General features: G+C 38.4%; 1 protein-coding gene across 1 annotated transcript in view; it reads left to right on the top strand.

Annotated features, from left to right (window-relative positions):
• Window positions 1-14,517, top strand: part of col27a1b (collagen, type XXVII, alpha 1b) — an 80,985-nt gene that overhangs the window by 40,161 nt on the left and 26,307 nt on the right. The window contains exons 10-22 of the mRNA XM_053480961.1: window positions 2,934-2,978; window positions 3,883-3,936; window positions 4,646-4,690; window positions 7,156-7,209; window positions 8,350-8,394; window positions 9,157-9,210; window positions 9,708-9,752; window positions 10,990-11,043; window positions 11,129-11,182; window positions 11,292-11,345; window positions 11,943-11,996; window positions 12,272-12,325; window positions 12,675-12,719. Of these exons, the coding sequence (XP_053336936.1) occupies window positions 2,934-2,978; window positions 3,883-3,936; window positions 4,646-4,690; window positions 7,156-7,209; window positions 8,350-8,394; window positions 9,157-9,210; window positions 9,708-9,752; window positions 10,990-11,043; window positions 11,129-11,182; window positions 11,292-11,345; window positions 11,943-11,996; window positions 12,272-12,325; window positions 12,675-12,719 (657 nt within the window). The remainder of the gene's footprint in view (window positions 1-2,933; window positions 2,979-3,882; window positions 3,937-4,645; window positions 4,691-7,155; window positions 7,210-8,349; window positions 8,395-9,156; window positions 9,211-9,707; window positions 9,753-10,989; window positions 11,044-11,128; window positions 11,183-11,291; window positions 11,346-11,942; window positions 11,997-12,271; window positions 12,326-12,674; window positions 12,720-14,517) is intronic.

The following is a 14,517-nucleotide window of genomic DNA, read 5'->3' as shown; positions in this document are numbered from 1 at the left end:
TTACCCAAGCTACATGTTTGAAATCAGAAAAATACGAAAGCAAGTTCGTCTTATATGCAAAACTGATGCTACGGTGCATCACAGCTAATGTTCTTTGAAGAGCATAAGGCATGAATTGCATTCCTGAGCTCTGGAACTTTGTTTGGCGTGTCTCCTATGTCTCCTGCACAGACAGCTGAGCATAATGACAGCTATCAGCATTATAAATCGTGCTCTGGTTCATCCTCACAGACTTGCTCTGCACATCTGCCGCAATGGTTTGGATTTAACTTTAATTGGAATGTTTATGATAGCATGGAATCACAAATCTGGGCAAAACTAACGGAATGAACATTAAAGCTGCTTTACAAAGCCAAGCTGGAGCGCTTTACAACAAGGCAGATTCCACTTATACTTATAAAGATCGTCTGTGGTGCAAAATCGAGAGGTTAGAGTCTGTTTAAATGCATCTGAACACCATGTGAGAAATGTACAGCAGACCCAGAAACATCTCATTCCATGACCTGTCCCCTAGCAGTGATCTTACATCCACAAGATTTACTATATTCGCTATAACTACAACATTTCAGCTTTTTAGGGCTACAGTCATTTGCATTGTGGCCTGCTTGAGTTTGGCTCCTATTAGTGAGATTTTGTAAATATTTGAATGGACAGTATATAGGACTTGATGTGGTGTTGATGGTAAATAAAGGAAACACGGCTGGAGATGAGTTACATAGTTTACAGTTATCAGTCTGTCCCTGTTAAATAGGCCACGCTGGATTTCTACTACAACATTACTAAAAGATGGATATTTTCCACATGGCTCAGTGCTTCATCAGCACCGTTATGTTTCTCATTACAGCATGCTAAGGTCAGCATTGGCTTTGTCAAGCCTGATTATTTCTCAGTAAGGGTGTAACGCTATGCAAAAGGCCCAATTCAGTATGTTTTCTGTGAAGTGAAAAAATAAGGAATTTTATGTATCATGAATTTAAATTGTATTATGAATTTAAATTGTTAACATATGATCTTGTGCAAACTGGACATAATTTTACAAACACATAAGGAATGCGCATAAATGCATGTATATTTATTACTTAAAAACATCTATGTTTAGAGGTTTGAGAATAGTAATAGCACTATCTATAGCAAATAGTGCAAATCATTGTTTAGACAGTTGCTACAGTTGGTACAACTCCTATGCATAACACTTCTTTCTTTAAAGTAGCGTACCATGTAGCCAAAATGTGAGGAGTACATGAACTATGGAGGTGACGAACAGTCCTGTAAATCTCTCTACTTACTCTGCTTTAGAATAGCCTCAGCTTTTCAACTGTTTCCAACTGAATCCTGAATGGTATTAAATAGAAAGTTAGTGGGCAATATAGGGTGTACACTCCCCAAGTTGTCCCACACATCAAGTAGTGCCCTTGATCAGGGGTTAGAGAGGGACTTGGGATTAAGCCATTGGTTAGAAGCTAGTTAAAACAATACTGACAGTTTAAAGGCAATTTGGAAACAACTTTCAATTACTAATGAGAGCATTGTTGTTGATGACATAATGGAATCAGATCTGTTTTCTTGCTGAAAGTGCTACTGTGGCTTTTTTTAAATGTGGGTTTTGGCAGGCAGGGGCTCTCCCTTCTTTCCAGTACTGAATACAGCCATTGAATCTTTTAGTGGTACACAGTACCGGACTAAACCAGCTGCCCTTACCCAAAACTAATTAACATAAAAACATCCTCATTTCGAACCTGCCTGAGAATAAATATATTATTGTGTTAATGAGCATATGCTGGGCGGAGGTGTTTCTTAGCTTAAAAGTTTTTGGAATGCCCTAATTAAAAATCGAACATGCACAATCTTAATTACAACATTTCGAAAACTAAATAAAAAATTTATTATTAATGAACTGACATAATGGAGAAAATTACCCAACACTAGTCACACACTAGTCAACCCGAATGGGAGAAATACTGAACTGTAGGAATTCGAATGCGAGAATTGTTACACCCCTAGTTCTTAGATATTGCTTTATTCTGCATGAAACATTATGACAATATGACAAAAATTCTGAGAAATCCCATCGAATAGAGTTTGCAGGTTCTCTCAGTGTTTTTTCTCCCACAGCCAAAAGACATACATATTAGGCTAATTGGAGTTTAAAAATTGCCTGTAGGGTGTGAGTGAGTTTGTGTGTGGTGCTTGTGCACTGCGATGGACTGCCTAGTGTCCCGCGTCACCTGAGATAGGCAGCAGCACCTCTCCTCCCCTGGGGGAGTTAGGTTTGTAGTCTAACATCAGCTGTTGGTGGTAATGGAGTGTGTAGGGTGTGTAGGGTGTGTGGCAGCTGTAATTGCAAGTTGTCCCTTGTTTACCACCTGAAGGGTTTTCCCAGGGTGCCACACAAATTTAAATTGCCTAAATAGCTTAACACGGCTCAGCAGAGCGTAACACAAAACCATTTGCCATATCCTCTGGAGACAGTAACAAATCCTGACAAAGTCCAATCCACCCAAGTCTAGGAGTCAGGGGAGCACAAAGGGTCATGCTCTCTATGAGCTTACTACAGATAAGAGATAGCACTTTCCTCCAAGTGAGTTACGCTGCCCTGTGACGTAAAAGTGTGCAAGTATATCTTTGGCCACTTGGGGGAAGACCAGTTTGTAGCTGGTATATGATAGGGTAGAGCTGGTAGAAGAAGTATTGCCTGACCCTGCAACAATAATTATACTGTATAATAGCACACATTTAAGGTAGCCTTGAAGATCGTTTTTTTTTATTACCATATGCAAAAAAAGCATAGGATTTATTCAAAGGTGTTAATAAAGCATTAAATTCAGGTATGGATTCAAGAACTTTGTCAGCATTATTCAAATATCAGTATGTTCATAAGATGAATGTTTTCAACTGAAAACCCAAATGCTATTTCATAGTTTTATGTTTTGTAGGGGCTGCCTGGGCCAATAGGAAATCCAGGTCCAAAAGGAGTTCGGGTGAGTGATTCCAGCAAGATGCGTTCCACCTGATATGGCGATGACAATATTAATATTGTATCGTCTCTAATAGATGGACTTCAGGGCAATAACATGCACTGTGCTAGATCATTCCATGCTTTTTTGTTCATACATAGCGTAACCGAATGTGTTCTGAGATATTTTTTTATGAACGATTGGTAGAACATAAACAGCTCTTATTCATTTGGCAGATTTTACAATTCCAGCCCCTGTAAATAAACCTAGTTTTTGCAGAGCATTGCATTATTTAAGCTGAAAAGCCTGGAAAGCATAACAGACTATTGTGGTTATGTAAAAACTCCCAAGACTGTAAACATCATAGATTTGTCTGGTTTTGATATCCAGAGTATATTTCCCTTATAAAAGTATCAAATTCCCATAGCGTATATCTATGAAGCAAGCCTACATTATTATATGTTGAGAAAATTACACAGTTTGGAAGATTGGTCCAAAGTAAGATTGACTCGATTGCTTTTGACAGTTCGGGAAAAAGACTGTGGTGAGACACAATGCAGAGTTTGTTTATTTGCATTGTCATGTCTGTATATCTTCCCATCATGTCCCATTACATATTGTTGTATTCATTCATGAAGTCATCATAACCATCATTGCTGTGTCTTTGCAAACCAGTGCCACCCAGCCGCCCAGCCTCAGTGATCCCTGGCGTGAGGGTATGTGCCCTTGGACTACATCGTGGAAGCCAGCACCATGCAGTCCATGGGCATATACACTTGCCTCAAGGCCTAGGTCTTCATGAAGAGTCGCCATCCACTGAGGCTACCTGCTGGACCTCTGTAGACGTCATCTATAGGCTTTAGTGTAACTCCAGACATTAGGACCACTCATGTTAACAATTCTTTCCATCGTTCCTTTCCTTTCGTAGGGTTTCATTGGAATCCCAGGGCTCTTTGGTCTCCCAGGACCTGATGGAGAAAGAGTAAGTTGAGTTTTTAATTTTCACCTTTAGTCATGCACATGCCTGAATCACCAGCATGAGAATTAGCAGTAAAAACATTTCCTAGTGCAATTTTCCTACTTATTGAAATTCTGAGACTCTGAATCACTGATACGGAGATTTTTTTTAATCCCTACCATAACATAGTACGAAATTAATTTCCTCCAGAAACATGTGGTGGAGTGCCCTGGAGCAGAAACTCGCAAGGTCTATTGGAGAACTCCTTGTGGTTTGCTTTAATCCCATGAGCACTTTACTTGTTTAATCCCAGTGGTGTAGACAGTTAATCCGCCTGTGCTGTTTGCAAAGTTTTTGGCACGCTCAACTAAAATAAAAACTGTACAGACCCTTCCAACAAAGGTGGGCATTCGTCACATTCACAATATTTGCACATGGTCTTTGAGCTGGCACGAAGCCTGCGGTGTGGGAATTATAAGGCACTCAGGAGCTGGAAAAAAGTCTGCCACAGATTAGCCAGATTAGATCTTCCATTTACAGGCATGGACGCAGCAGCAAACATACAGTGCTCTGATAGAGTCGCTTCTGTGGAGGAAAGAGATAAATGCCCTTTTTAGCACAGACTCAGTCACACTACATTTACCGTAATCACTTATTGATTAATTTCCTTTGCCCTTTTTTATGCTCTCCATCCTTTTTTTAAGTCTTTCTTACTTCTTTTTTTCTTACACAGGGTATTCCTGGTGTTCCTGGGAAGAAGGGCAAGATGGGTAGGCCGGTAAAGTTTTCTCTCACCATCCTCTCTCTACAAGCCTCTTTGAATGGTGTGTGTATGTGTGTGTGCGTGTGCTAATCACAGCAGGGTCAAGATCTGAGTGTAATTTCTTTAAATGGGATTTTATGAATGCTTGTTCAAAGTGCATACTGTGTTTCCTGAATGTAAATGACTTCCTTGTGTCTATATGACCCCACAAGTCATCACAATAAATCAGTCCATGTACTGCTGAGACAATTGCGTCTAAGTGCTCAATCCCTGGGCACATTACAGACCTGATGCCAGCAGGGTCAAGAGAAAAAGAATATTCTATTTTAACAATCATAAGCCATAGGGCTGAAGGGCATAACCACAAAAAACCCTGAAATATATAAAAGCCGTTTAGAGTTCTATGAGAACCTCCAGGCTTTAACACGGTGAATCATTCTGCAAAGGATGGTTAAGTAACCAAATTTAAACCATAAGCAGAAAACTGATAGAAGGAGGCAACCTTTCATAGCATTGCATTCTTATTTTCTTATGAGTCATGCACAGTCAGTATCCTCCACATTCTTGATCGTACACATGGCAGTTTGGCACTAAACAGGGTCATTTTCTTATCTCTTGTGTGTTTTTTTGGCAAAGAATTGACAAGCGAACAGAACTTTCTCCTTTCTATTTTAGCACTCGTTCCATAGAAATGAAAAACATTTTATTGGCACACTGCATGTTTTAAAAAATTAACAGTATTTTGTTTTTCCTGCGCTTCCAGAAATGATTCTTCATCAGTTTAGATCAAGGAAAGATCAATTCTGAACTGTAACACAGAAACGGTTCCTCAGTGTCGGTCTGACTCTCTTTATACTGTAGTATACTACACCTCGGAAAGATGTCTGAGATATTCCTACGGCAGAGGAAACAAAGCTCTCTCTGTGTGGTTCGAGTGTAGCTCGCACACATCCAGCACATTGGCTCCGTGTGACGTCACAGCCCAAACATTGTAAATAATGGAATAGAAGATGGATGTAAAGTAGTGCTGTCAGCAGATCCTTATTTCTTACTCTTTCTCCATGCGCTTTGTCAGCCCAAGGAAACACACAGCCAATGGTATTTCCTGTATGGCTGACAGAAATGAGCATCATGACCACAACAGCCTTAGTGTTTCCCCACAAGTCTCAGCACATTTAAGCATTTTGGTTAATTATACATGCTGTCAGAACATTCATTCATTACTCCTCATGCAGCTGTCTTTACCATGCAAACAATTTATAATAATAATATATATCAGATATTCCCTTAGATTAAACAAGGGATTATATTTTCTTTGTGTAGTTTCGCTCTGTGTGTATTGGCTTGTCTTACAAATCAAAGATCTGCTGAAATAGTCAGTTCAAGCTGAACATGCAGTATTTTTCCTCTACTCCAGTTACACCTTGGCAACCATACTAGGTCTGTTAGAGCCATTTTTAATTTTCACTCACACCGCTGTTGTAATGTGTATCCACACGCAGGGGATGGTTTTTTACTGCTCGTCAGAAACATTAGTGCTTTAAGAGAACATCAGTCTGGACCAAAAACCTCTATCAGTTTGGGCCAGTTATATAACTCGATTTAGAGATGGGTTTAAACAGTCCTGTGCCCTGTGGTGCTAAGCATGGGTGAATGTTTGTTCTGTGTGATATCCTCCCAAAAAACATGTAATATGGAGGTAAAATAGCCATATCGATTAATCTGTGTGTGTACATGGCACTGCAATGGGCTGGTTTCATTTAGGGTATATTTCTGCCTCAAGCCCAGTGTTCCCATAGTAGAATCCAGAATTCAAAAAGCATTCAGTTGGCTTCTTAGCAATGTTGTGCAAACCTATAGGACATCGATTTGACACAAATGTAAACTTTATTGTCCCTAAGAAAATTTTGTTTGCAGCCAGACATGAAACGCATCTTTCAGTCAATTAATATCTGATTAATTAATTAACAATTGATAATAATAGACATTAAGGGAAAACACAATTCATTGTACAATACAAGTCTTGCATTTAGTCTGTCTTTTAAAATCTACAAGGAATACAAAAAAGTAAATTTTTTTGCCATTCTGTAGAGATGGCCTGAAGTGCAGAGGTCAAAAATCTTGTGTAGTGGGCGATCAGGACAGTTAATGATCTTCAGCACATTCTTAGTACCTCTTTTAAAACAAAGCTAAATCACCTTAATGGCCACCACGACCAGCTTAGCCAGAAAGAGAGCTTGGAGACCAGCTTAGAGCGTTAAACCAAATCAGCATCCAATAAGTAAGAACAGATTTAACAAAACACTGATAAAACAAAGTCTAATTTGATACTAATTTGAAAATAATACTGATGAATCTTCTTGAAGATTTTGGTTTAAGGACTGATCCTAAATCAGAGGCAATCAGGCCACCTTTTTCCAGATGTCTGCTCAGTTGTAAATATATTACAGTGTCTCAGTGCCTCCCTTTTCTGTGCTTAGGGCTTCCCTGGGGATTTTGGCGAGCGAGGACCACCAGGGCCTGACGGAGATCCAGTGAGTATCAGTACGAAGTGACCTGCAGATAGCTGCGAAAGCTGCAGCTTTTTGGCGTTTAAGATATCTATAAAAGTATGATGCTAGATATATGTGAGAACATCAAAAGTATAACAGTATCATTGCTAAAAGGCTTTAGCTTTGGGAAAGACTTAATCTGTGCTTAATAAATCAATTCAAGGCTCCCTGACCTTCTTTTGCACCCTTCCAACTTGTCCTGCACCACTTATAGAAACCATACTGACCACAGCAGCCATCACTTGCCAATAAATGCAACCACTAACTGCCACCACAGTCACACACACACTAGGCCAGTCAAGGCCATATCACCAGCTTCATAGCAGACCTAGAAACACTTGTAATGAGAAACACAGCTGTTATTACTGGAACGGTTTTGCCATCTGACAAATCACTTTACTTCCAAATAGCTTTTTCATAACTTTTATATCGGTGTTGCATTTGGTTTCATGTTTTAGGCCTTGTTTTGGATCCTGTTTATGATTTGAAACCATTTTATTTTATTTAACCAAGTAAACACACCGATCACTGTGTTATTCCTTTCATTCATATTACATGATAATTGATGTATCCATTTATGTTCAGATTGGGAATATGCCATTTTTAGCACATCGGGAGATGCAAAAAAAGGTTTCCAAACACAATATTCCTACTGACTGATTCTGACCTCCTTGACTCCTTTCCTCATGTAACCCTAAACTTCCTCTTTATTCCTATCCTTTCAAGCCTGTTTCTTCATTCGTGGGGTAGCTAGTAAGGGCTGCCAACCCATCTCCTTTCTTTCAGCTAACATAAAAAAGGAGAAAGAAAACACACACAGGGGATGCTTTTGGCAAAAAAAGGAAGTAGCAGTGACAGCTAGCAGCAGGCCAGGCACACAGCACAACAAGACCTTCTCTGTCCAGCACAACAGTCTTCTGTCCAGGGAGAGATATGAGCCACATTAGATTAGTCTGTTATCAAGGGAGAGAGACTGGACTCTTTCACCCCTGTTTCACTCTACTCTCACCTCCACTTTAACTCTCACCTCTGGCCAGCTTCAGAAGCTCAGAACTTTTTTTTCTGCAGTGTTTAGAATCGAAACTAACAAGCCTTTGTTTGTCCATTCTGCTGTCTCCTTAGGGAGAACTGGGTCTACCTGGTCCTAGTGGAGTACTTGGCCTTATTGTGAGTATATCTGCACTTTAATGTAATGCTTTCAACTGCTTAGAGACTTTGTATAAACTTTCTGGGTCTTTTTGTGTGTGTAGTCATTTATTTCCTCTTGTTTCATCCCAAGTACTTGTTACATTCCTAATTTTAGGTATAAACCTGCCTAACTTTTTGTCAGTTATATGAACTGTGTAGATGTCAGTTGCAAAACCGTATTTTACTGAGCTCAAAATGCTGTTAGGAAGTGATGTGTAAAGTAAAGGAATAAAACGTGACACTGTGTTTAATGTTGTGAAGCATTCACTAAACAAGTCAGTATAGTTTAAATTTAAGACGCAAGTTTAACTGAGGTTAACAGTTATATTATAACAGATGTATATTATAACAGATGTATATTATAACAGATGCCTCCATATAATAATTCAACTCCCTGCATAAAAAGTGGCATTAATAAACAGTTTGCAGTGTGTCCCTTTAAGACAACTTTTATATGTGTTTTTATTAGCTACTTAAATAATCTAAAAGTTCAACACACGTCTTGCAGATCACTGATGATAACTGACTGGACTTAGATATACTGTATATTTTAAAATAAGGCTTAATAATGAAATAACTCATACTCTACTCAAGCGTAAAATTGTAAGATTAAGTAAAAGTAGATTTTTTAAAACTTTTTTTTTAAATACAGCATTACGTTTTTATTTTTACATTTTTATTGCCTAGTACTGTTTATACATGGTCCAGTGTGTGTGTGTGTTTGTGTGTGTGTGTTGGCAGGGGGACATGGGACCTTTTGGAATCATGGGTCTTCCAGGGCCTTTAGGACCCAAGGTGATTATTTAAACATACTATGAACTGTTTTAATTGGATGTTCAACAAATCACATTTATGTTTTTATATCATTTTCTCTTCACTGAACTGCAACTGTTAGAAAGTCTTTCTGATGGAATATATTAGACGTGAACAAAAACAAGCACACAAATGTCTTATGATGATGTGAAACTGATCCACCTCAGAAGAGCGAACACTATTAATATTATAAATCACTGAATTATTTTTGGACCGACAATAGGTGGAGCAGTGTCATCTTTCACTTTTCTCCAGGCTTTTCCTCCAGTCTGTACCTTACACGCCAGTGTAATCTGTCCTATGAGCAGAGGACACAAAATATCATAAAATATTTATTGATTTAGTTAACCTTTCTTTTAGGCTAGCAAGTGTCCATTCAAACTATCAAACAAAAAAGTGATTTATGTCTTTGTGTTTAACTTTTTGGGTTTTGGGTTTAATGGAATGAAAAACGTGTTCATGCTTTACTTTCTTTTTAGGGGGTATCAGGAAATCCAGGAGAGCCAGGACTGAAAGGTGATAAGGTGATTTGAATACATTTTATTAGCTTATATGCATACAAATTTAATTCATTCTGGGTGTGAGTTAGAAATTTCGTATTACAAAGTGTATTTTCCCACAGGAACTAATGTTAATGTTTTATGCTCCCAAAAGTATTATCAATATTACCCATTTCCAATGCTATAATAAGAAAAGACATTCAGATGAAGTACAATATAAAATAATTAGACATTAAACCTCACCCACAATAACCTTAGTTTATGATTTCTCTTTAATTTTAGCAACGAAACTAAAAGTGGCGCAGTTTTAATCTGCACTCCTTGATAACATTTTTGGGCCCCATTGAGCTCTGTCTTTACTGAAAAAAACTTGCTTTACTTGGCTTTCCACTGACGAAATCTAGTTTTTATCGCCTACCAGAAGTACACGCAACTGGATGTACGCGCAACCGCAAATACATGGCTCGGTCGCTTATGTGCCGAAAATGCTTCATATGCTGAGGGAAATTTCTTGGGGGAAGTTTATATGCCAAGGTACCACTGTATAAGAAAGAGTTGCTTAATTAACTTAATAAATACATTGTACATACCATCCATAAATATCGCTGACATTTGAGGGTAAATTAAGCCAGACCATTTTCTTTGACCAGAAAGTCTCAGAAAATCCACATATGTCTCCTTTCAGTCACTGTGTAAAAGCTCTCTCTATAACAAATTACTTCACACCTGCCAGGAATCCATAAACATGTACTCTCCTTGACCATGGTGTAGAAGACTGTAACTTTTCCAACCTTTAGTCCTTTAGACACTTTGAACTGTCACAAATCTATCAAGAAGGTTCAGCATTTGAGCCCCATTGTGTGTTAAGGTCTGGCAGCTGAGCTCCAGCTACAGAATGGGACGTTTGTTGTTGCTGAGTGCTTGATTAATAAAATATGGCGTTTGTGACCACCTCCCCAAAGCTTTTCCATTTTTAATGCTCAGACTGCAAGATGGCAGCCAGGAAGCTCGCTTTTTCCTCTGTCTGCTGCCCTATTGCGCTGCTGTGTCCAGCTGGCTATGATCCTGTCTGCCCCTAAGATAGAGTGTTTCATAATACTGTACTGTCAACATGTCTGCAGTCTTTTCCCAGCTTCACAGTGTTATTTTTGGTGTTTTGGGATGAAACATATTTGTCCACTGATTTAGCATAAACTTTGTATGCTCCCCTCAGTCCTAATTAGGGATGTCGAAAGTGACATCTGGCTCCTTGTTTTGTCAGGGAGAAATTGGTTTGCCAGGAGAGCCCGGAGAGCCTGGATTCCAAGGTGACAAGGTATTTACGTTGGCAAGTTTCACCTTTTCTGCTTAACCGTTTCACTGCTAATGAACATGACCCAATAATCTGCTGGAAATTTCAGGGTATTCAGGGCTTGCCAGGAATGCCAGGCATCCGAGGGAAGCTTGGGCCACAGGTTAGGCATTACTAAACCTTACCTAGTTATTAGCAAAATTACCTTTTTCTTGCCTAAAGGAATGTCAACATAAATCATGTTTTTTTTTGTTTTTTTTCTGTCCTCTTAGGGGAAACCTGGAGATCGTGGACCAGATGGTTTGCCCGGCCCTCCAGGCCCAGAGGTATCTCTAGCATTCAAATTAGGTGGGCAGTGGTGGGTCAGTGTGTTAGGGCTGACCCTGTGCTCTGACCCACTAACAAGAATCTGGGATATGTGAAGAATAAAGAATTTCACTGTGCAGTAATGTATGTGTGACGAATAAACCCTGAACTTAACTTAACTTAAAGATCCCAGAAATGTCTAAACCCGAAAGGATAAGCCAGCTTTTTAACAGCAATCCATTGAATTAAAATACTCCACTCTACAGAGATTTCTTCACCCGATCGAAAATTTTAACAAAGCCACTTGGATCCATGGCTATGAGTGAAACAAAATCAAACCGGTCTTATTCTTTAATGTTATTTAGAGTGACACCGGTCAATCATGGGCTTCAGTGAGCTCTTGTATGTGGAATAGGTCAGTTTAAGCTTTCCTAAGAGTGTATTATGCTGCCCTGTAACATATGTTGAAAACTGCATGGTTGAAAAATGTTTAGATTGATATGCTAGTAGGTGAAATAGTGGGTGAAATTGGCAAATGATCAGCTTAGGAGTAAATAGGGTTAAAATACATTTACATGAGGACATAGAGCTTAATGTACTGCATTTATATTCTTCAGGGATTCCCAGGTGATATTGGATTACCAGGACAGAATGGCCCAGAAGGCCCAAAGGTTTGCTACTTCCTTCTGTCACGAGCCTTTCTAAATACTCAATTTCCATTTTATGTAGTTTAGTATCAAATTAAATGTAAATGGAAGCAAATACAGTAAATCATCTTACTCTGAATTAAGTTATTCTTAAGAACTTTGCTAATTTGTTTAAGTGTTAGAATTTAAACTTTTAAAGCATTAAGTATTCACATTATCAACACCTTCAATTTCTCCATAGCTAGTACAGTAATCTGTTTTGGCGGCTGAGGTGTACTAAATGCAAAAAATTTCTCTAGGGAAAGTCTGGAGCAAGGGGCATACCTGGTCCAACAGGAGCAACTGGATTTGAGGTTGGACCATTTCCATACATCATACAAAGCAATGTTGTCCTGGTATTAGACTGGCTTTACAGACTTTCACACTCACTGTTCATCAGGGATTTATATCAAATTCTTTTGTTTTGGTGCCAGTTAGACACTCGGTCCTGTCATCTGAGGATAGTAATTTTACAGATGTAGTCTGTGGGTGAACTAGCTTGTCATAGTAATCATTCACATGTGCACATTAAAAACCATTAACTGGCTGAAATTCAATCATACTTTAGAACTACTGTGTAGCTAATAACAAGCTAATAAGTGTTGTTAAGGCTTGTGGTTTTAGTTAATCAGTCCTTTGATTAGTTCCATTCTGGTTCCTCAGGGTGATGAAGGACCAATTGGACCAGCCGGGCCCTCAGGACTGGAGGTGAGTGCACTCTGTATGCTGGTTGTAGCCCATTTACCACAAATCAAGCCGTAAATCCAAAGTGTAGCAGCCGCATGAAATTGCCATTACCGCTAAGCCAAGCTGTAAAGCATGCAGGTTGGTTGGGAAAACTTGTAGCAAGGCATTAGAGTTATTTTCTGCCAGTTTAGGGTACTGTAACACCAATTCAGTGTGCATTTTATAAAGCTTAAGTATATTGAATGTTAAAGTTGGTTTCAAACAGTTATTTCCTTCGAGTAAGAATCTAAAAATTGAAAACACATGGACAATATAGGAAAGGACAAGTTTTTTTCCCAGTTCTTTCGAGCTGAACCCAGTGTATGCTGACATGTCACAAGTTACAATTAAACATTGTGTAAAAGTTATTAATGCTCTTACCATTTTATGAGGATGTAAGAACAGGTTGCTTAGGAAATAGCTACTTCTATAAAAAAAAAAATATGTGCACATGGTAAAGTATTTTTCAGAGAAGCTATAAATTTAAGGTTAATAAATCTATTTTATTAATATTTGCTTTACAATATTTATATTCATATTCCAATTAAAAAGTAAGTCACACACTCCAAGATTTAATTGACCACCTTTAGCTTTGATGATGGTGCATAGTCTGTTGGCAAATTACTCTGTTAAAATGATTCCTTATACTTCCAGAACTACACTTTCCCATTTTTAATCTTGAAATATGCCTAAGCCATTAGGGAAGAAAAAAGACCATTGATGTGACACCCTGGTCATTCAGTGCACTCACTCACTCACACACTCACAATCTTCTATACCGCTTTGTCCTGTATTCAGGGTCGCGGGGACCTGGAGCCTATCCCAGGAGGCTTAGGGCACGAGGCAGTGTACATCCTGAACACCCTGAAGCCAATCCATCGCAATCATTTAGTACATTCAGGTCATTTTATTGCCACATAATATTGCTTCGCCTACTGTATACCAGACCAACTGAAGCAATTGGGCACAATTCATAATACACCCATCACTTTGGAACAGTGGAACATGATATTTTTTCCATTGTTTCAAAGTCTAATCTTTATAGCAAAATGAAGCCTTTTTTATTGATTAGTCTCGCTAACAAGTGGTTTTCTAATGGAGAAACAGTTGTTTAGTCCCAATCCTGTGGGATCTTATCATATGATATGGAAGTGGTCTTCTAGTACTTTCACTATTGGACATAGCTGTGGTATCTACCATATTTTTTTTACCATAGCATTCATGATATTTTTCTGATGGCAAAAGTTGAAAGTTCAGCTCAGTCCGTAAAGCTTTTAATATTGTGTTGGACAGTTATGAACCCATTTTCAGCAATAATTTGACCCTTCTGAAGTGGTGACCTTTATTTGATCACACATTGTATAAGTTGTTTTTGGGTCGCATCACAAAACAATGAGCGAAAATGTCACGCATGTTTTGACCTCATGTAGCTTTATTTATTGTTTTAAATATATTATTTCTTTCTGCAGACAGGAAATGAATCAAAATTATCAAGGTTTTGGCAAATCTTAAGTTGTTGTTAGTCAAAGCCTTCTCTGGAGAATCATTCGAGTGTGTCTTCAATTTATAACACATGTTTTCATTAGCGCTCATACAAAATGAATATCGCAATTTTTGTGATTCTGAATTGTAAAATTGTGGCAGATTATAAAATGTTATTAGAGTGAGGAAAAGTTAGTATTTTTTAAGTAGTTATTTTAGTGTCCACTTCTTGGCCATTGTTTGTTTTGAAGTGACCCGTTTTTTATTGTGTGTGATAAAGATTTAGAAGGGCTTAACC

Source organism: Clarias gariepinus, chromosome 21 (assembly GCF_024256425.1).
Source record: "Clarias gariepinus isolate MV-2021 ecotype Netherlands chromosome 21, CGAR_prim_01v2, whole genome shotgun sequence".
In the NCBI taxonomy this organism is placed as follows: domain Eukaryota; kingdom Metazoa; phylum Chordata; class Actinopteri; order Siluriformes; family Clariidae; genus Clarias; species Clarias gariepinus.
This window is presented reverse-complemented; position numbering and strand designations above follow the sequence as displayed.